Below are 24,262 nucleotides of genomic sequence, written 5' to 3'. Positions count from 1 at the left end.
ATCTGAGTGTAAAAAAATTTCGCCAAGCAAAAACTTATGAAAATTTAGACGACGGTCAAAAGTTTTCTTAAGAGTTTTTCTTTGGTAAAGATAACATTGGTACTTGGAAGCGGTATCCTCAAGATTTTTATCCGCATTATCGTTTTCTACATTTCGCTTCCAATCACCAAGCTTATCTTTACCAAAGAAAAACTGCTAAGAAAAATTTTGATCGGCGTCTAAATTGTCAAAGTTTTTACTTGGTGAAAGGTTTTTAAAACTTAAATTTTGAGTTTAGAACTTTGAGTTCATAACATCGGTAAAGGTTCAAATTTATGATAAACAATATAATTTCAATATACCAATGAGTAAAATCTATAATTGAACAATATAATAAATTAATTTTTATTTTGATAGATTACTTGAGATATGCTAAATGTTTCAAAAATGTTTCAACTGACAAGAGTAAATGTGCAACTCAGTATCACAGGATGGTTCAATTATCAGAATCCGAAGAAGATATCAATGATGAAGTTGAGGATGGTTTAAAAGAAACTTGCTGGTAAGATTATTTATTACACTCCGTGACAGAGTTTAGCGGAAAGATTCATAAATGAACATTTGCGGATTAATTTCACAGAAGTGTTCGACGTAGACAAAAGCAATGGACAGATTGCCCGAAAGGAAGACTCGTCGCAAAAACGATCGAATAGATTGCACGAATGATTGAAAGGATTTACCTTGAACGTACGGTATGGCAGAAAATACGACTCATTATACAGAATAGAGAGGACGAATACAACAATTTAGCGAAATGATTTCGCCTAATTACGGACAGATTAGATTTGTAGGTTGTTCTCGCGAAAATTTTTTTATTCTATTGCGTTATGTAAATGTATGAAAGAAGAACTCTCACTAAATAATATAACAAACTCTATGTTTTATTTTCTGTCATTTCGAATTCAAAAATTTAGTGTCTCAGAGATATAAAGGCAGGCATAAATTACATAAAATGGATACCTCTTACTCTGATAGAAGACTGCTACAGAAATAAGATTTCAGCAGTTAGTGTTCGATGAAGTTGTACTAACGGTAATACATTATATGCATATAAGAGTTATTTCCTTTCATCGTCTTTACTTGCATGAGAGTTATGCTCCATAGTCATGCAAGTAAAGACGATGAAATTCAATGTCCGAATTCATTGTATCGATCATAGGGCACGCATCAATTCATCAGTTGTTGTAGGGTTGTGTGTGACATTGTAGTATCTGCTTGTGAATGCGGAGAAACACTCCTCTCTGGGATTAAGTTGTTGCGAGTGCAGGATAAGTATTTGTAATTTAGGGACTGCTCCGTCAAATATAATGTAACGAATCAGAATGATGAAATTTTACGTTGTCCATTATTAAGTAAAAACCCGGAAATCTGTTCTTTACATCGTCACAATGTTCACATAGAAAGGACAAAAATAATTTCGAGTTGTACGAGTCTTTTACACCCTTATGTTTCACAATTCCGGTTGAAACCAAATTAGCAACAGGACTTATAGTCCCCCCTTTATTCGATGGACAGGATTCGATAGGATATTAATATTCGATGGATATTAATAATTGTTACTGATGCATTCTCATGCATCAGTAAAAGAATTTTAATCTCATTGAAACTTAGAACTTTTCGTCTCTATCCAATAGTTTCGTAAGAACATTGAGAATATAAAGCCATCAAATACTATTCTATATATCAACCCTATTCGTTGTTTTTTAGGTCGAATTTCTTCTTTTTATTTCACTCGGCAACTGCGGTATATTATCGCGAGAAATATTTAAAAACACGCAAAAACATTTGTCACATCTCACTTTAGCCTATACCCAGAGCAGTAACTAGGGTATGGCCAACGTGGCCCCCGCCATAGGCGCCGAGAAGGTTTCGGAATAATATGTATTCAAAATTAATAACACAAAAAAACTTTTATATTTATATTTATATAGTATTTATGATATGTAATTTCTGCGAACATATATTTCAAAAATAAACCACCATTTTTATTTTTATTTAATAACAAAAATTAAAAAGGCGTCATTTTTATTCTTGGCCATAGGCGTCCAAAATCCTAGTTACGGCACTGCCTATACCTATCAAAATGAAAAAAAACAGAATAATTTTCGCCAGAGCAACATACTAATTTGTTCGTAATTAGGCGAAATCATTCCGTTAAATTGTGGAATTCGTCTCTATTCTGCATAATGAGTAGTATTTCCTACTAAGTCGTACGTAAGCAGAAATCTTTCCGATCATTCGTGTAATCTGTTCGATCGTTTTTGCGACGTTTCCATTCGTGCAATTTGTCCATTGCTTTTTTCTACGTTGAACACTTCTGTAAAATTAATCTGCAGATAGTTGCAAAGTGTTTCTGTATTCATGATAAGCATATGATCATTTGTGAAATTTCTCCGCTAAACTCCGGCACAGAGTAGAAAATAGACAGTGCATTTTTTGTTAAAAAATTCAATTAAATTTATATTTTTTGTAAGTCGGTAAGTTCTACGTAGTGGTAATGTATGTAAGTAAGTAATGCGGATCGAATTTATAAATCTTCACTTAATCTTAAGAATAATAATCGTCAAATAATGAATCTCTTATAATAAGATCGTAATTATAATAAACTGGCTGACTAATTAGAGAAACTGGGTTAAGAAAACAATATCATAAATTGAATACAGAATGAGTCAAAAGTTGCTTAATACTTTTATAAACTCGAACCAAAATGGAGAAGTTCTGGCTTAATAGAAACGTATTATATCATGCCAAAATGGCAGATAAGACGTTTCTATGCCAAAATTTCTCTTGCCCAACTTAGTCCGATGTTATACGAGTGTTAAATGACTTTTGATTCACCCTGTATTACGAAGTCAATGATTAGCTTTAAGACAGTGATATTGTAAAATAAACATTAATAACTATAAGACATGTAGTATTTGATGTATATTATTTGAGAGGTATACAATGCAGTTCCAGTTTTTAAATCTTAAGTTTTATTATTCGTAATATTTCTTGAAACATTTCAAGCAGTCAATATATATATATTTTTAAAATTATTTGTATAATGATTTATTCGTTAACTGCTTAAGTAATTTATAAAAATATATCCTTAATAATTGAAATATTTATCAATCATTTAAGATAGTATTTTTACAAAATTACAAAAACTTGAGAATTAAAAACTTTGTAATAATTTTTATTTATCAACTTTTTAAATTTCTTAATTTTTAATTAAATTTTATCTACTTTGTTTAAATATTTTTTATTCTCAGTCTTTTCTATTTTCGTTTTAACACTTTCCATTATTGTATATACTTTCAGTGCTTTTACAGAATTTGTTCATTGTAAGTACACCCATACAGTTAAGGATTGCGGTCAAGATGCAGCGAATTTTCTTCAAAATCACATGGATAGGATGTCTGGATCATTAATCCACCAACATTGCTCCTTATATACTTTTCAATCGGATGCTTGTGGCACAGCAAATATCATCTTGACGATAAACGAATGGTGGATGATATTCTCGATCGCTTTGGCATGGAAAATTTCTATGCTGTTACAATAAAATTTGCCTTATTTTTCATTCGAATAATTGTTATCGGAAATAATATTTAATTATTTCATTAAATAAATAAAAAATTACAATCAAAAATTTTGTATAAGTCTATTCTTTTTAAAATATTATATATTACAATACTGTATATAACATCGGAAAATTATATCGAATTACTCAAATAAAAATTTGAGTAATTCGATAAATTTGAATTTACAAATAATATAGAATTTCCCTTAAGCGCAATTTTAAAACAATGAATTTTTTACAAAATTTAAAATAGATTAATTAATTAAATTTTTTAGATAATAATAATAATAATAATAATAAAACAAAATTGGAAATTCGATTTAACGGTCAAATCGCTTTACTTTCCTTTTGTTATTATCATCAAAGTGGGATTTAACATGGAACATGACAGCATGCAAGCCGTCAGTGACTCTCTACTGAGCAGGCGGGCGAGAGTCGGGGGACCCGAAGAGATTACAGCCGATCAACGAGGAGGAGAGGGGGCAGATGATGCTCTGCAGAGTAGGGCTTTGCCCACAGACATTGCTGGCTCATCAGCAATGACCAAGAGTAATACACTAAGTAAAGATAGAAGATGCAAGTGGTCAACAGAAGAACTAGAAGAACTCATGTTCTGTTATTTTAAAGCAAGATCAGAAGGACCCGGATATATGAGCAGATTGGAGACACTTTTTATTAAAAGAAACCCTAACAATCCTAAAATACATAAATTTAATGGAAATACTTTGTCAACTCAAGCTCGCAGAATAATTAAACAGAATGTAATATCACAAGAACTACTTAACCGTATACAAACACAAGCAGAAGAATTAACACCTACAGAACTGTCTTCAACAGTGATTGCGGAACCTGAGAACACTCGAACAACTACAGTGCACGACAACCTGTATGATATAGAACCCATACCAGTTTATGTAGAAAATATAGACCAGCAGACACGAAACATAATAGAAGATGAGGATCTTGCAATTCCCATAGTCTTGCAATTCCTCCGAATACTGGCTGAAACGAAAGAAATCTCGTTTGAGGAACGGTTACTTCTACCTAAAGCAAAAATAAATAGAAGTTTCATAGAAAATCTAAATATCCTCAACAATTATCTACCTAATTTATTAATTACTAATAACAGCCTGCGTGAAATAAATGATATAATATATGCAACTGCTAAAACTTTAATACAAGGCAATAATCAAACGCCATACATATCTACAGCGAATATAAAATCAAAATGTGTCCCAGTTTGGAAAAAAAGAATACAAACTAAAATAGATAATTTTAGGAAAGAACTAGGACAACTAGTGGAGATAAAAAGAGGAATCGACACACATAGAATGAGGAAAATTAGGAAAAATCTCTATATAAAATACAATATCCAAACTGAAAACGATCAGAATAATATAATAGAAATTATCAAACAAAAAGTCAAAGCGCTGGCTGGAAGAATTAAAAGATATGATGAAATGAATACAAAAAAGGAACAGAACAGGTTTTTTAAAGAAAACGAGCATAGGTTGTACAGAAGCTTGGGAAGCAACGCTACTAAAAATATCAAAATACCAAGTAAAGAAAATGTAGAAGAATTTTGGACATCAGAGCTATCTAATCCTAAACAATAAAATACAGAGGCTAAATGGGTTAAAGAAATAGAAAAAGCTTCAAATGAAATTAATGAAGTAAAAGTAGAAGAGATTACAGAAGATCAAGTAAAATTTGCTGTACGAAAATTAATGAACTGGAAATCGCCGGGAATAGACAAAATTCAAAATTACTACATTAAGTGTTTGACTAGTGTTCACAAATACTTTGCCGTATTATTTACAAATATAATCTCAGGAAAAGAGATGTTAGAAGATTGGTTTACTACAGGTAAAGTCATACTAATACCCAAAAATGAAAACACCGAAGATCCAGAAAACTGGAGACCTATAGCGTGCCTGCCAAGTATGTACAAATTACTTACCGCCATACTAGCTGATGTACTTTATGGCTGCTGCCATGAAAATGGCATAATAGCAGAGGAACAAAGAGGGTGTCGCCGTAGAACCAGGGGTTGTAAAGATCACTTAATGGTCAATAAAGCAATATTGGAGGATGCACACCAATCTCAAAAAAATCTGAGTATGGCGTGGACAGACTACCAAAAAGCCTACGATAGTGTATCGCACGAATGGCTCCTTAAAATTCTTGATATCTATAAATGCCCATCTGTTGTTAAAAGATTCCTCCAAATGACTATGCCTACATAGAGAGTGATCATGACTGCACGTGGCTCCCAAGATTCAATCACTACTCAACCGATCTACATAAGACGAGGGATATTCCAGGGTGACTCTCTCTCTCCACTGTTGTTCTGCTTGGCTATAAACCCGCTTTCATTCATACTAAATAAGTATGAAAGGAAAGGCTATAAACTGAAAGATAGTATCTGGGTTAATCATCTTTTATATATGGATGACCTTAAGGTTTATGCAAATAGTAGAAATAACCTAAAAGTATTATTGGAAAGCGTCGAGAATTTTACAAGTGATATAGGGATGGCGTTTGGACTGAATAAATGCAAAGTAATACATATAACTGCAGGACGCAGAAGCAGTGCAGTAGGAGAAGGACATATACTACTGAATGGAGAAACTTTTGACCAACTTGCAATAGGTGATAGATACAAATATTTAGGAGTGCATGAATCAAGAAAAATAGAGCATAGTATTATTAGGGAACAGATAACAAAAGAATATTTTAGAAGGATTAAAAAACTTTTAAAGACACACCTTAACTCACGTTATCTAATAAAGGGTATAAATACGTATGCTATCCCGGTCTTACTTTACTCATTCGGTATAATCAACTATAAAAATAGTGACCTAAAGAAAATAGATGTTAAAACACGAAAGCTACTAGCAGTAAAAAAAGCACATCAGCAAAAAGCAGAAGTAGAAAGGTTGTATTTGCCAGTAAATCAGGGAGGAAGAGGACTATTGAATATAGAGTACATGTATAAAGCACAAATAGTTAAATACAACCAATACCTAAAAGAGGAAAGAGATCATCTGATTAAAGTAATAGTAAAGCATGATATAGGCAGGGATAAATACTCAATAATAAAAGAAGCCCAAGAGATAGAAGTGAATTACATCTACCACGAGGAAATACACATACAGATGAAGAAATTAAAAAATCAATAATAAAACGGCATAATGATGTATGGAGAAGCAAACAATTACATGGTCAATTTTCAAAAAGGATATTGGATCAGGGCAATATAGACAGAGAGCTTGCATTTGAATGGATTAAAAAGCAACAAATAGCCCCAAGAGTTGAATCATTAATATTTGCTATTCAGGACCAAGCTGTAATGACACGACAATATCAACGTGACATATTAAAGGAGCCACTGGATGGAAAATGTCGCCTTTGTACGACCAAAGACGAGACCACGCAGCACATTATATCAGGATGCGAAAAATTGGCGGGGACCTGTTATGTAAAACGTCATAATAATCTTGTCCAGTACGTCTACTGGTGCCTGGCCCGAAAACATAAAATAGAAGTTCCTAACCAATGGTGGAAGGAAACATTAATCCAGCCACAAGTTAAAGAAAATTGTACGGCCAAGATCTTATGGGAAATGCCTGTACAAACTGATGTCACTGTATCTCACAATAGACCGGATTTAATTTATGTTGATAAAAATCGCAATAAAACATTCTTAATAGATATAACTGTACCATCAGATTACAACATTGGTGCTAAAGAAATTGAAAAATTAAGTAAATATCATCTTTTGAAATCTGAAGTTAGCCGTCTATGGAATACACAGACAACTGTCATCCCAATAGTAATAGGAGCAACAGGAATAGTAGCAAAAACCATAAAGAAATACATAGATCAATTAGAAGCCAACATTGACATCAGCATTCTTCAGAAACAGGCAGCCATACACACATCCCTCATACTCAGTAGAGTGCTTGATAATACTATCTTTGTGGTCAACACACCAGATCCAGTCAAGCATAATATGCAGCAATCTCAAGACATACAGCAATCCTCAGACACGCAGCAATTAACAGATAGACATCATTCATCAGTTAATCCAGAGTTACCCAATACGACTGTTGAGACTAGTACACAATGCTCATCTGGAAACCTTTTAAGAAGAGGAAAAGGGGGAGAAGAGGAACTACTTGCACTTAAAGTGCATCTAATACAACAAAAGGGTGGAAACAGATACCTTCTTTTCTGTGGGTTACGGGACGAGGTATTTTTTACTCCGATGTAAATCGTGCAGAAATAATAATAATAATAATAATAATAGATGTAAATTTTATTAAATAATATTTTATAATTTATTTCTGTTCATTAATTGACAAGGAAAAATTTTTATATTAGAATTCAATTAGATATATGACATTTTATTAATTAACTTGGAGGAAAAAGTTTTGATTATAATGAAAAATTGTCCATTATGATCAAAACTTCTTTTTCTACTTACTTTTTCTCAATTAAAACGAATAAATTAGTAAGAGCAGAATCGTTAATTCTATTTACCAAAATGTCTATAAATGTCTTTCTATAAAGAAAATCTTTACAAACATTTTAATGTGAAATTTTCTTTTTATTCAATTCATTATTCTAGTTCGAGTGACTTTTTATTCAACATTAATATACTATATTTTTTAATATAACAATTAATCTATAAAAATAAAGAAAAAATGAAAATATTTAGAGAGTATCTGTTAAAATTCTTAATTTCTTTAAAGTATCAAATCATATTCATATGAAATATTGGTGAATTTTCAATTAAATTGACTATTTTACATAAGTTACTATAACATATGGAAGAACACTGAGGTTTTGGCTACTTATATTAAGGATTATAAAAATATTTATTTTATTTTTATAATACTTAATATAAAATAAAATTAATGAATGAGAAACATATCAACTGATTTCTATGTCCATTACTGGTGTTTAATGGCGTTTACTGGTCAAAATGGTTTTTTGTATGGATTATTTTCTTTAATACTATTAAAACTGCATCATACTATACAATATATAACGACCTTAACATTTCTTTTCTGTAATTTTCATGTAATTTTTGCAGTACATTTTATTTTTAACATGTGTAATTTTTTTTACAATTTTAATAAGTACAAATAAACTATATATAAAATTTAAGCGAATATTCTTTTGCCAATAAAAATAAAATTAAAATAAAACTTAAAAAGTTTCATAAAACATTTCCAATTTAATGAACTGTAAAATCACAGACTAATAAATTAATTTATGCAGAAATTAAACAGATAATTGATGGATATTAGTGAGTAAACAATAAGTATTAAGTACTCGGTATTATAATTATTCTTTATTATTCAACAAGTGCTCTATGACATTTAATTAATTCTAACAATCAGTAATTAAACTGACAAAATGTTCGAATATTCTTGCAATTATTAAACTAATTATAAATAATTTTATGATGCAATAATTTAATTATTTTCCGCTTTCTAAACTTCTTACTGCTGTTTAATAATGATGAATATCTTTAAAACACAATGTCTAAATTACATAAACATATCAAAGTTTTTAAAATGCCTAAATCTAATGGAAACTTAACGTGCTGTTGATTAAAATACATAATGTTGAATAATAGTATAAATCCTAAAAGGAAAATAAAATAAACAAAATTAAAATAAAAAACACAAAATCTAAGTTCGAAATAAAGTAGAGATTTATATAAAATTAAATTTGTAACTTGTTGTTCTTTTTTCTTAAAATTATATTTATTCATTCGATTGATTTTAAAGAAAACGAGCAAAAAATATGCCGGAATGCGATTTTTTATCATATTTTTTATTTATTTAATTTAAAATATATGCTCTCCACTTCGAATTAGTAGTGTCTTGTCCCTGTACATCATACTTATCCTGATAACAGTAGAGTCATGCCGGTGATCTATGTAACTCCGTACTGGGGAAAATTTTTGAATTGAAATAACATGACTTCCGAATTAGACCGGAAATTAGTATACTCGGGAAATTAGTTACTCTGGGCCTTCTGTCCTTTAGCTTTCCACACGTGTTCTCGACTTTCATCTATCTAACACCTTTCTTGAGATTAAGGACAGACAATAGACAAACCGACGACAGTGGGAGTCATTAGTGGGAGTCAGGTGTATTAACAACATATTTTACTTCTTTTCGAGAATTTAAACTATTTATATTGTGAATAGATATATTTATTTAGTTGAAAGTTAATATAATATCTATTTTCATTTTTATTTTCGATTATACTTCTCAACCACGGTCACCTCTAAACGACGGCTGTTTTCCAGGAATGTTTCGTTTGAACCAAAATGAATATACAATAATCTTCAAACAACGATCGCATTTATCAATGGCTTCGGCCACAAAAAATTTCAAAGAGCCTGAATTCCAAGGTTTGGAACCAATAAATTTTCTGAAAATTTTTTGATCTAAGTAGTTCCTATTATTTCCTAAAGTTCTAAACTTAATGGCATATTATCTACATTTGAAATTCATTTTTTAGTTCATTCCAGATGTGTTCGTTAGAATATAATTGGTTTATTCTTGGTGATTGAAGTGATCAGTTACAAATTTTTATTTGTTTTTGATTTAATCAAATGTAATAGCGAAGTCAGTAGACTATACGTAAGGTTGTTGTCGTGTTAGAAGACTTTTTTTTTTTACTTTTTAAGCGCTAAAAAGTTAACGTAGGTAATAAACATTGTTTGTGAATATATCCATGTAAAAATCAGTAGCAAGATTTACGTCGATTCGACAGTGACAATCCACACCTTTTGATGTAAAGCATCTTCAAATCGTTACTCATTACGTTACGCATGCAATGCGGTCATCTTAGAAAGCTTTACTCGTTCTTCTCCGGTAATGTTGGTATTTTGTGATCTAAAAACTGGTTAATTTTGCCTCTAAAGAAAGTAATCTTCGTCGATCATTTTTTGTGCAATTTCTATACTTTATAGAAAAATCCAATATTATTTGTTTTTAATAAAAATATTCTTTTGTTTTTATTCTTCCATTTATTTTATTTTTTTAAACTTTATATTGTTGAAGTTTAGATTTGAATACGTTTGTCGTTATCCTTATCTATATTACATTAATTAATTTCTTTTAATTAATTGAGCTAAGTAACTGTACATTTTTACAGTTTAATAACTCGAAGAGTCAGATAATCATTAAAGAATATTATTATTTTTTATTAATACATCTGAAACTGTTGGCTCGCTTATATCTCACATGGAAGCTGTGTTTTGGAGTGAGTCCACAAAACAAGTGATAAACAATTTGCTCTTCTTTTCAAAATAACTTTTCACTTTGCTACTCAATATAAAATGAGTTATATTATATAATATGTATATATAACTACTATATTAACTAATTTACATAATATTTTAATTAATGTTTTTACTTGATCGTTCCACACAAAAGCAAGTTTCGTTGTTACGATTCGGCATATCCTGTATTTATTTCATTTAGTTTTTATTTTATTGAAGGAATATAATTTATATTTGTTATATATATGAATAAATCATTATCAAATTACATGATATTTTTGCTGTACTCTTCTCAACTTTAATAAAAGACATTAGTATCATGAAATTTTACATTACTTTATACATAAAATAAAATAGTATAGTTCATCGATAGTAAATAATAATAGAAAACGCGAAAGTTCTACTTATATTAGGTGAAAGTAATAGTTCGCACGATCGTTATCAACCTCAATTCTTTTCAGTTTACTAAAAGATACGTTAGAATTATTAAACAAGGAACCAGGCCTGAAGCTACAAGGAATCAGCCATCCCTAGAAAATTTTAAGCCATCCTTGTGCATGGTTTCAAAATTATGCTTGATTATTTATATTTTTTAGTTAAATAGAAAATTTTTATCGTTAAATTTCGAATATTTTTCTATCGTTGTGTACGTAAATAATTTAATTGTATTATATATTATATTTCAAAAACTTTTCCCAGGGCGAAATATTCCTCGTACCCCTTTTACTGAGATAATCCGTAATCCCGGACACCCGGTAAGGTAATCTTACAATTTTCTTAAACCACTCCTGCTATAGTTGCTATAAAAGTAACTTTAGATTCTCTCTTTTCCTGGCATTTTATTCTTCCTTTTGAAACACATACAAAAATAAAACCTATATAATATTCATTAGTTGCAGGCAATTGATTGATATATTGCAAACCTATTCTATCGACAGGAATAATAAAAAAATTATAGAATTAAGGAATGTTTTCAAACGTACCATCCCCATTTAAATATAAAATATTAATTCTCTGCTATTTAAGTAAGATTACAACACTTTAGGGGCAGAAAATGGAGACGTCACGGCAACAAGGAAAAAAATTTTTCTTCTTTTGGTTCTCCCATAGTTGATATTACAAAATTTCTCAATTAAATATGATTACTTACAGCATAGAAAGTATCTTTTTTGTGATAATATGTATAAATGCATTCGATAGAATTAATACGGATTGTGAATATAAATCAGTTTATACTCACGACTTATCAGCATTATTATAAATTGCGAGATATTCTATTAAACGTATCGTTTTAATAGTTAAATTATTACATTTTTTACAATTTAAGTTTTGCACTTGCTCGACTTTTCCAGCACTCAGAAGTAAACGGGTCATTAAGAAGTCCTATAAATTTAAATTATACTAGGTTAAAATTTAAGTAATAAAAAAAGTTTAAAAGCAGTTTTGTTGAATTATGATAAAAATCATATCACACTATGACACTGTGATCAAGTTAAAATCGTGTGTGGCACCATCTGTTAGATGTTTTAAAAAAGAACTTTTATATTATTAATTATTATAAAAAGAAAATAGGGCTTACTTTTGTAGGTAAAAATGCGTTTTTAAAACATATTGTAAATGCCGATAACGAGTAAAATTTTTATTAAGTCCGACCACTCGAGATACGATATACGACCCCTCTATTTCCCCATATCCTAGAGTTCCGTATTCGAAAATTTAATAGTATCAATGTCCCTTATATACAAGTTACCATGTCAAATTTCGTTTCTTAATCTTAACCCCATCCTAAGATTTTAAACGAAATATATAAACATATACTGTATATACACATCTACACAGACACCTAAATAAACACATACACGCTTACTTACCCTCTGATTTTTACTTTTTTTTTTAATACTGTGGGTCTTAAAACGTAGAGATTCCAAAAACCAGGAGAATCAAATTTAACAATGCTTTCCCTGTTACGTTAAAACAGCCTGGAAAGTGATAAATACGTAAAATACAAATAAAATCATTTTAATATTTAATAATTTTTATTTTTATAAATAGAATCAAATCGATATTACTGTATTTAAAACTCCTCTTGAATAAATTCATAAAATAATAAACAACTTGATAAAAATAATTTCTATTATTAATTTATTATTTACAACTTATTTCTTATAAATAGAGCCTCGAGACAAAAATTGAAAAGAAAATATATGATAATATAATTTATTACAAAGATTTGTTATAAAAATTTACATCGATTTTTAACATAGATGTATGTTTATATGATTATTGAAGCTAGATACTTCTTTAAAATCTAATAATAAAATATAGTGTTTAGTTATTTACTTTATAAATGATAATACTCGATATTCGTCAGATGAGATTTTCTACGGGAAATATTTTAAAAATTTCTTGATAACATTCTTGCTTCGAATACAGATACAGGTTCTTGTAAAATATAGTCTTTTATTTACGAAAAATAGCATAAAAATTTAATGTTTCAATTTTAAAAATATGAAATAAATTTACAATATTTCTGCATACGTTATTAAATGTTTTAGTTCATTGAGATTTTGAATTTGTTAAAAATGATCTACTTTTACTAGCAATTAAAATAACTTAATATTAATATTTGCATAAGAATTATTAATAAAAGAGCAAATAGGAATCAAATATGAGAATGTACAGCTTCAAATTCAAATACACAAAGGAAAATTTTTAATTTGAATGAAATAAACTCAAAAAATGAAGACTAAAAAACGAAAATATCTTAAAATAAAGCGAAAATTTCTGCAGATGCTTTACTTCTTAATTAACTTCCTTTTTGTAAATAGAAAATGAAAGTTAGACTAATTAAAAAAGTAAAGATCAATATCTTTACTTCTATAATATTAAATAGTATTATATAAAAGTAAAATTAGCATGCAAATTTTACTTATTAGTTAAGTAATTTTAATAGAAAGTGAAATTAGTACCATTAATAGCGAATTAAGACGTGGTCTTATATTACTTCTAGTCTTAATATTTCATTGTAAGGTGTCCCTAGATATTTTAGATATATCTAAACATTTCTCTAGAGAAGTCATATTCTTTTCAATTTCTTAACAACCTGCGTCATAAAATCAATTACAGCCCTGTAAAATGTTTATTTCAAATAATAAACAAGATCCGAAAGAGAAATCACTCAGTAAATAAAAACTGTAAATAATTAAAACATCATTTATTAATTAAATGTTAATAAAATATTTAAATTTCTGATTAGTAACATTAGACTAAGTTTTTTAAAATATACTTATAAACTATTTTCTGACATTTATCAGCGTTGAATGCCTTTTCTGATCTTACATTGATTTTTAAAAATGCTTTTTCTAATAGAGGCAAGAAACATTAAATGTGCTATATATGATATTAATGATGAAAAAATTAATTAATTTAAAAAAAATTATGAAGCTTACGTTGCTGTAAATAAATATATAAGAATACAGTTTTTTAAAAAGTAAATATTAACTGATTGATTAAAGTGAAGTACCAACATACTGTATTAGCTTATAGCAGTCCATTCGAATGCTTTGCACTGAAATAAATTATATTTTGGTTTCATTTTGTACAGAAAACAAAAGAATAAAAAATATAACGGCGTAGTAAAACTCTCGTTTACATATAATAGATTATTCTGAAAAAATAAAACCATAATATCACCAAAGAGATAGATAAAAAATCTTAACACAGATCATAAATAGTCACTCACTCGCTTTATCCATTTCGCTACTGAAGCTGAGAAAGAAAAAAAAATTACGAGATGTTGGCTGCGGAAAACCAAACAATATTTATAAATCAAAAATTTTATTTGTGTTAAAAAATGTCATAATCTATATTACTGCTGTGTGCCATGGTCGTAATATCCTTTTATGTAAATACAATGTATAGAAATAGAATAGAGTTCGATGTTAGAATACTGGAAAAATAGAGATTCTAAATGCAAAATGTACTATTATAAAAATATGTAATACGTTAAGTAGTAACTGTTAATCGAGAAATTATCAAAATTATTACGTCTATCAAAATGTCTAACAAATAATTTTCTTAACTTTATACATAATTATGAAATATGGTATGTGAACAATCAAAATATCATATCAGGAAGATAAAAAATAAATCTTACCTTATGATTTCAAAACTATTCACTCCAAGTCGGTTATTATTAATATAATGACAGCCAATAATAAGATAAAAAAACAAAAATAAAATAATTTGAAATTTGTCGAACAGAATTTTCTATTAAAATGTGGCACTTTGTATTAAAATGTATGTAGGTATATATATTTTAAATTAATTATTCTAACCCCTTCATTTTATGAATATTATTAAATAAATAGAATAATGTATATTATAATTAAAAACATAATACATAATAAGACTCAAAATATACTTTTAAAAGTAATTTTTTAATTATATAATAATTATAAAGAAGTATTTAATACTCGCAAATAAAAAAATATTTTTAAAGGATATAATCTTATAATTATTTCTTTTAATTAGAATATACATTATAGACAAGTAATTTAGTATGTTTAAAACTTTGTAATTTATTTCAGTCGTATGTAATTATCAAAGTTTCTCTCATTAGTTGAATTTTTTTTTAAATTGATATATAGATGCAAATTAAAAAAATTTTATATGCTTTACGTTTTAATTTCTTAATAAAAACCCATCAAATAAATTACTTTTTACTTAAATAATCGTAATCTTTAAAAATGATTGCAAATTTGTAATAAATCTCTAAAAATGTGTGCAATCAAATATAAACTTACCTAGTTTTCAATGGTATTCTGCCAACTTCTTATAACAGTGTCATAAATTTTCAAAAACAAATTTTAAAAGCTAATTGTTTCTCTACTTTTTCATATTAATTGTATATTTTTTAATGTAAATAAACGCAGACTTTTAACGTCAACTTTCCACATATATATCCCTTGTACTTTTCGAATATTTAAGTTGAACTTTAGATTATGTACACTACCTCGGTCAAAAAACTAAGAATATTACTTCTTGTACAGTTTTTTTGAGCTGATTACAAATACAGTGGTGCCTCATATAACGTACTTAATCCGTTTCAGGTAAAGTCCGTTAAGTGAAAAGTCCGTTATACGAAACGCATTTTCCCATAGAAATACATGTTAAAACATCTAATTCGTTCCGCCGCATAAAATAACCATACTGTACCATAAAAAAATGAAAATGGAGCAGTCACCAATTATGCTGGGTAGTCAGATGTTGTGAGGAGGAGGTGGAGGAAACTTTTTCACACATTCATACAGACACACACTTTTTACACATTTCAGCAGGTCTCTTTTTTATTGTTTTTTAATCGGAATCAGTTTCAAGAGAGGCTACCGGGACTTGCAGGGTCAACTCCTCTTGTTCCATCCTTTGTGTTTTGGCAGCTGGCTTCTTGAAAAACATGTCCAAGGTGGTCTGTTTTCTCTCTTTTTCAACACCTGTCGGAAATGACGAGCAAGGGTGTCATTGTAGAGATCATTGATCCTGTTGGCCTCAGCTGTGTTTGGATAGTGAGTGTTGGTAAACTCTTGAACCTCTCCCCATTTGACAAGGAAGTTCTTAATGGTAGCAGTTGAAATTAGTTGATTGGATTGCTCCTCCTCCTCGAAAGATGAAGCTTCCCTTTGAGCTTCATCATGTTCCTGGGCCAGAAGTGCTTGGAGCTCTTCTTGGTGTTCATCAATGAGCTCCTCCACATCCTCCATTTTTACCTCCAATTCCAACTCTCGGGCCGTCGAGATGATCTCCTGCACCACTTCTGTATCCTCAGCTGGTTCTTCCTGGGTCCATTCAGGAACAAGCCTCTACCAGGCTGAATTGAGGGTCTTCTGCGTGACTTCTCCCAAGGCCTTCTGGATGAGTCTGATTGCCACAAGAACATCAAACTTCTCTTTCCAGAACTTTCGGACAGTCATGTCTCCACAAAGCTGACATTATTCTTTAAACACCTTCATGAAGAGAGCTCTGGTGTACAGTTTTTTGAAGTTGACAATGATTGCTGATCCATTGGCTGAAGGATGGCAGTGGTGTTTGCTGGCAGATACTGCACCTTGATGAAAGGATAGCTTTCTTCCAGGATCTCCTCCAGGTCTTTTGGGTGACCAGGGGCATTGTCCAGTATCAACAGGGTTTTGAGCGGCAGCTTTTTGTCCAGCAGGTATTTCTTTACAGCAGGAGCAAAGGTTTCCAGGATCCATTCCTTGAAGACAACACCTGGGTCACCCAGGCTTTTTGGGTTAGACTTCCAATGGACAGGCAGGTTGGACAAAGAAGAAGAAGGAAAAAAACAGCTTACTCTTCTGCAGCCAAAGAGCAACTGTTTTCAAAGGTTCCCAAAATACCTACATCAAGAAGCTATTCTGGGAAGCCAAGAAGGGAAAAAAAGCAGATTGTCATTGGCAACGGCAAAAGAGTGGAAACATCATTCGCACTTGTTCGCAGAAAGTCCGTTGTTCGCCTCACGTATCTGCCGAACGGAAAGTCCGTTGTTCGCAGCCAGTCCGTTGCTCGAGTCACGTAACGGCCAAACAGAAAGTTCCGTTGTTCGCAGCGTCCGTTATTCGAGGTGTACGTTATACGAGGTACCACTGTATTTAGATTATTTTTGGCTCTTTTGCAGATATTGCGCCACACAGTTGCGCTTTGCCTATACAAAACTTTATGGATGGTGGCGGTTCAAACTTTTTAATTTACGATTTCATTAATGATTTAATGGAATATTGTTGTACATATGTACTAGGAGAAAAAGAAGAAGAATGTAGAAATGCAATGGGCTACCGAGCTTTGGTTTTCTCCGAGATAAACAAAAACATGGGTTAGAATATTTGCTCATAAATTATGTTTCATTTAAAAAACTGATATCGGTATACCATGCTCTTCAACCATATTAAAATGAATGAATAATGACAATTTCTCACAATATGAAAATATATGCTCTCCATCTCAAATTAATAGTAGCTTGCTCCTGCACATCACACACTTTCTTTAACAATAGAGTCGTACCGGTGATGTACCTAACACTTTTCAGGAAAAAATGTTTTGAATTGAAATAACGTGACGTAATTTTGTCCGATAGTTTGTTTAGACTTAATTGGGGCCTCCTGCAGCTAAGATTTACATATCTGATCTTGCCTTTCATCAATCTAACTTCGTTTTCGAGATTAAGGAAAGACAGACATATGGACGAACAGCCAACACTGGAAATTTATAGGTCTACAATTTTTTCAAATTAAAGCCCAGTTAGTAACGTAAATGAATAAAAATATTTTTCTGTTTCTTGCCTAACTAATTATAATTTTGAGTTACTCTAAAAATGAGAATTGCTGCTATGGACCCACAGTAGCAATTCATTAGCAATCTAAAAAGACGTATTATTAGTGTAAAATACTCCGGTTTCAGAAAAATCATTCTGGACAACATGAATCAAAAATGGTTTATGTTGTCCAGAATGATTTTTCAAATTTGTGCAGAATAAAATTATAAAAAAATAATTTGTGTAAGTTTGTTATTTAATTAACATAATATCAATGTTGCCAGTTCAAAAATGTGTAGCGTCACGTTTAAAAAACAAAAAAAACATAGAATTAACGCTTGTTTCTGTTATAAAAGTAATTTTATCTTTATTTCAATTTTTGAAAATATAGTGATTTATATACAGAGTATGTATGTATGTATGTATGTATATATATATATATATAATATATAACAAAATTTTGTTTTTACTCTTTCTGTCCTGTGGACACTAAGGTATTATCAAGCCTATCGTGGGGTTAGGCCAAGCCCACAATGCGGTGATAGGGTGATGAGGAACTGACCCATCATATCCCGGACAGATTACCTCTGAAAAAGTCCTGGGGTTTTTTGATCCGTCCGAATTCGTAACTTGGTCCCCAAGAGCTATAAACTCAGACCCTAACCACGCGGTAATTTGGCCAAAAAAAAAATTGCTTGCTGAAATTTGCCTGTTATTATCGACAATTTAAAATTTATTCATAAATTTCAGTGTAATAACACGTTTTATTATTACGGTATTAATTATATAAATTTAATAATAAAACTCCTTAACTGGAATAAATGTAAAATTAAGAAAGTTCCAATCTGTTCCAGCAAAAATTATATGTTCATTCCTGATTATGGCTGCATAAATAGCCGAAAACGTTAGAAAAATTAAAACTTTTGCTGGAACTTTTTTAAATTTTATATAAATTCACATAATATTTTCTCATTAAAAGAAATACTGTTTATAAACATCAAATAACTCATTTATTTCTTAATCAAGGTTTCTAATTGGGCTACAAGTATTCAATTGGACTAATCCCGAAAGCCATTTGCTTACTTATCTGCTTTATACAATCTCCTTTAGTTAATGGTAACATCACAATTTACATTTTAAAATTTGCCTCTTAAATCGTTATAATCGAGTCTCGAATTTAATTATTCATTCCTTCGTTTTAGGATCAGGAACATCAATATCAATATTTTAAATTATACGTAAATTCAGAAAACAATGTAGAAGTGTATTTCGCCCATGTAAAATATCCACACATATAAAATATTCTGACAGTTAATCACGAGATATGCCAATTTTCTCCAAAATATCAAAAATCTATTAAGTCTTTCAATTAAACAATAGATTTTTGATACTATGGAGAAAATTGGCATATCTCATGATTAACTGTCAGAATTTCTAAACGTTGCAAATAAACTTCAAACTTAAGATGGGAATGATGATCTTCATCAAATGTCGCTAAAATTAATGAAAAATTAATATATAAGTGCATGGTTATACAGATAATAAATTCTTATTTCTTGACTTCAAAACTTCCCCAAAATGAAGAACAGAAAACCGGAACTTTAATGTCTTCGAAAGAGTCATCAGTACCATTATTCTGTGATCCATCGCCTGAATACGACAAAAACAGCTCTAAACAAGCAAAAATCGATGAAGGAAGGAAATCGTTCGAAACACAAAAACTGCTAAATGACAATAAACTTTTTCGTAATATTTGTAATAAATCTTTCATTCACAAAAATCGATTATAGAGTCAAATGCAAATTCGTGTTATTAATTCTGATTCAGATATTTAGACGCAAGCAATGTGCTTAATTACTTTTTATATAATTGTATATGGTTTTACACACATATCTCTAACTAATTTTACGTTATTACTTAGAAAAAATATAACATAAATCCGTAGGTTAGATATAAAATATTTAAGTACATATTCCTTAGAGATGAAATTTTCAAAAGTTTGTTTTTAAAGCTAATAATTAATTATATTCTTTAAATTAAAGTGTGTTCATTTATTCATTTATAGTTACATTTACAGAAATACCTAGTATTATTTGTTTTGTCAATGTGTCTAATTTATGAAGTATATTTTGTTATGTTTTTATTGGTTTTACAAAATATAACTGAAAATCTTTGTGTATAATTAGTTCAACATCTCAGTTACACAAAAAAGGTTTAGCTAAATTTGTATAAAATTAATATTAATATACCAATTCTATATTAAAACGTGTATAAAGGGTAACACTGAACAGTTCCGCGTTGTAGCTTCTTGGGGCCCAGGCGAATTTGAATTAGTCGTCCTCGTGTACTGTACAGTGTTGTATTCAGAAATATTTCTACGAGGGAATTTTTGGGAAATATTTTCATATAAAAGATTCATTTGGTGTCCCTTGTTGGTAGGGATCCCAGACAATTGCTATTTTTGCTAATAGGATAATGCGCTACTGACGATGAAGAGGGACGTGGAGCAAATAAAACTCCGTTAAAATACAATACGAGATCTTCCTTGGGGTTTGTTTGTTGGTGTGATGGAATATTGCCCTTTTAAATGTTAAATTTGAATTATGTGTTTAAAATGTTATTAATTCGAAATTCTCAGTTTCTTTGTTAGTGAAAGATTTTTGGAATTTCGTAATTGAAGAGAAATATCAAATAAATACATTTATGTATAAGGTTCTTATATTCTTTAGTTACATTGCAAAGGCATTAAACACACGCTAGACTTGTAGACAAATTTTTAATTTACTTTTAAAAATATACAATGGCACAATGAACAATGACAGTTGGATAATATGCATTTCAGGTTTTTCCATTTCATAAGGGATGAGGGGTTTTATATCCTATTTAAAAAAGATTTATCCTATAAGTCTATCGTGTGCTTTAATGAGTTTGAAATGAAACTAAAGAATATAAGAACTAAATAAGCAAAAAGCATGTGGTTTCAAGAAAAGAATATAGAATAATGATTTTTAATATTCTCGATTATTACAGTCATTACGGCTTTATTAGACAGCATTCGACTAAATAATTATTTAATAAGAAATAATTATAGTGGAAGAAATACAGAAATACCAATGGCTACAGCATGTTAAAGAAATGGCAGAAAGTAGATTACCTAGAGCTGTCCTTCGGTGTCAACTTACAGACAAGCGAGATTAAGGAAGACCATGGAGAAGATGGAGAGTGAGCACTTGAATTTGACGGGACAGTTCTAGGATGGACTTAATCCCATACTCGTAAATGATGTAGAAGTAATATTCAAAAGGATTTAACTTTTCTGAAAAATGAAGATTTATTTTCTAAACAATATAGGGAATTTTGTTACATCTAATTCATAATAAGTAAAAGTTTTGGAAACTAGATATAAAATACTTGCATAGAAAGCTTTTGTTTATGAAGCATTTAACAATTGTGTTGAATATAATACTTGTTTATAAAGTAAATACTTGTTTATAAAGTAAATTTCAAAATACTGTATTGTTAATCAATATATTCTGTATTAGAAACATCAATATCATTGCTGAATTCTTTCATTGTAAGATATATTATTTAAGAGCAGATATTATCGAATTCTTATATGAACAAATCAATCATTAAATAAAGTTAATGCCTGTTAAGAGCATGAGTGACTAAAATTTTCCATAAATATTGAATAAATTAGTATATTGCAGAAGCTTTTTATCTTGTATTAAAGGAAAATATAAAAATTGTATTTATTTGTTAGTAAAATTAATGAAACGTAGATTTAATTTCAAAGGAAAAGCTATACAGTATTGATTTATATTGAAATTTATTTACTTTTTTATTAAATTTAATAACGAAAAGAAAGTTTAATTATAAATACTTTTGCATAAATTTATTTTGAATAAGTACCGAAAGTTTTATAAAATAACAAAAAATTCAAACGATTATAATTTAACATAATTTTTTTTTTGTTTAAATCGTGCGATTTTAATTAAAAATTCCAAAGAAAATAAGAAATTATAAGTTGGAAGTAGCATATCGTATCCAGAACATTAAATAGGTCAACTATACGACAAGTTTTGAATTTTCAGTTGCTTTCCTTCAAAATTAATTTCAGACTTTGCTTCTAGAACTATTCTTTTATCGCATTTTCTCCAGTAATATTAACATTTTATTTCGCAATAAAAATGCTTACATTTTCATTTAAATATAAACTTTTGATTAATTTTAAGAATTTTCATATCTTAATATATTTTTGTGGAAAATTCTTTAGCAGGAAAAATGTAGTAAAATTTCTGCGTCTAACATCGTTCTAAAATAACGAAAAACAATTAATATATTGAATATAAACATTTAAATCTTATTATTTAGAATTTTTAAAGCGTTTCATTTATCTCTAACAGTTTAAGTTTTGATAATTATTTAATATTAATATTAAAATATGCATTTCTCTCAATCATTTTAAATTTTACACTTTAAAATAAATATATACAAATATAAGATCATTACATTAAAAATTATAATATTTATTCAGTTTTATTTATGCCGTGAATCAATAATTGTAACAAAATCTGTAGACTGTAATTGTATTAAAATGGCTATGCCATGGCCATTTTTATACTTCTACAGAAAAAGAACTTATTGAGAATTACATATCCAAAACCAATTAAAAATAGAAGAATAGCACAAGAATAATTGCTAAATACAGTGAAACTTCATTCTATCGCCACCATTTATTCTTCTCTGAAATTGACACTAAATTGAATGTGGCAGTAAACTGAAGTTTCTCAAACAGCGAGAATTATATGTATGAGATCTACATAAAAGTTTGAATTTGGCAGTCTGAAAGGCACAAGATTTGGTGATAAAAAATGTTGTTTGTAATACAATATTATACATTTTGCAACTCAGATACTGAAAAATTCTCAATTTAATGTTTATGAGGGAAAATGAGTTCACATGTTATAGTGCCTTACGAGGATGACGCTGTATCGAGGTTTGACAACGTACAATACACATAATTCATTCTATATTCTAATTAGCAATTTTTACAACTTGATTCATTTATTATTTAATAAGAGATATAATTATTTGATGATTTCATATACCTATTAGGAACTTTAAAACTTCTCACTTTTGACACGCACTTTAGTAATAAGCATTGGTGTTTTTTAATTAAACAAAATTAAATATTTATTTATTTAATTAATATATATGAGTAGTATTTAAGTTACTAAGAATACAGGATCAGACAGATTGCTATCAAATGCATAAATGATAATACTCGTTATATGCGATTTATTAGTTCTGCTTACTATAGCGCACATATCGAAGTTAACAATCAATGGGAAATAAATAAGTTCGTGAATTAAATCATTAAGAAGTTTGAACTCATAATTTCTATATTAATATTCACTTGGGCGCAGTAAAAACATGAAAAATAAAGAAATCAAATTTTAAAAAGTTATTGATGAATTATTAATGAATTAAGGATTTTTAACAAAGTATGGTGTAGTTTCGCGCAAAAATCAAAATAAATCGGAAAATAACATTTAAGATCGATTATAGTTTAGAAAAAACCACGAAAGTATCCCGAAAAAGAAAAACATAAAGTAAAAAAATTTTAAAATTCAAGCAAATCATTTATCAAACGTGGCCTATACAGTTGCTACCTTCTTATTTTCTTGGTAGAGTTTCTTACAAAAGCTGAAGACTTAAAACAGAAAATACACTAAATGTGAAAATAAATTATTCAAACAAGAGCACAGCAATAGGAAAACTAAGATTCACTTCTCCCTATTAACTGATGAGAGAGCAAAAATGGAGAGAAGCGGTCGGGTTAGCGTTGCTAGCTGTATTGGCAACATAACTTCCTTTAGAGCAGACCCTCATTAACGAAACCCGCACTGATCAAAACTGCATAAAATGCATACATCAAGAGTTACCTCTATTGAAATATTTTGGACTTTTAGTTTGAAAAAGTGTAGTGGAAAGAACTGTAATGCGAGTGAGGGTCGATGGCTACCGGGAAATAAGT

At 29.4% G+C, this 24,262-nt stretch overlaps 2 protein-coding genes across 2 annotated transcripts in view; both read left to right on the top strand.

Moving 5' to 3' along the window:
- The window catches only part of LOC136977760 (uncharacterized), a 30,657-nt gene extending 27,069 nt beyond the window's left edge, over positions 1 to 3,588 (top strand). The window contains exons 4-5 of the mRNA XM_067273308.1: positions 397 to 541; positions 3,343 to 3,588. Coding sequence (XP_067129409.1) covers positions 397 to 541; positions 3,343 to 3,586 — 389 coding nt within the window. The 3' untranslated portion in view covers positions 3,587 to 3,588. The remainder of the gene's footprint in view (positions 1 to 396; positions 542 to 3,342) is intronic.
- Positions 3,589 to 3,981: 393 nt separating this feature from the next.
- LOC136977741 (uncharacterized) lies at positions 3,982 to 5,850 on the top strand. The gene is made up of 2 exons (XM_067273291.1): positions 3,982 to 5,164; positions 5,228 to 5,850. Exons 1-2 carry the CDS (start codon positions 3,982 to 3,984, stop codon positions 5,848 to 5,850), a joined length of 1,806 nt encoding a protein of 601 aa, XP_067129392.1.
- Positions 5,851 to 24,262: the final 18,412 nt, after the last annotated feature.

This window comes from Centruroides vittatus, unplaced genomic scaffold (genome assembly GCF_030686945.1).
Source record: "Centruroides vittatus isolate TY-2023 unplaced genomic scaffold, ASM3068694v2 contig_474, whole genome shotgun sequence".
Classification (NCBI taxonomy): domain Eukaryota; kingdom Metazoa; phylum Arthropoda; class Arachnida; order Scorpiones; family Buthidae; genus Centruroides; species Centruroides vittatus.
This window is presented reverse-complemented; position numbering and strand designations above follow the sequence as displayed.

Excerpts from the sequence above, each read along its gene's own strand:
- LOC136977741 (XM_067273291.1), top strand. The coding sequence starts at position 3,982 with ATGGAACATGACAGCATGCAAGCCGTCAGTGACTCTCTACTGAGCAGG. Across the intron at positions 5,165-5,227 it reads TAAAAATATCAAAATACCAA|AGGCTAAATGGGTTAAAGAA; the intron begins GTAAAGAAAATG and ends AATAAAATACAG.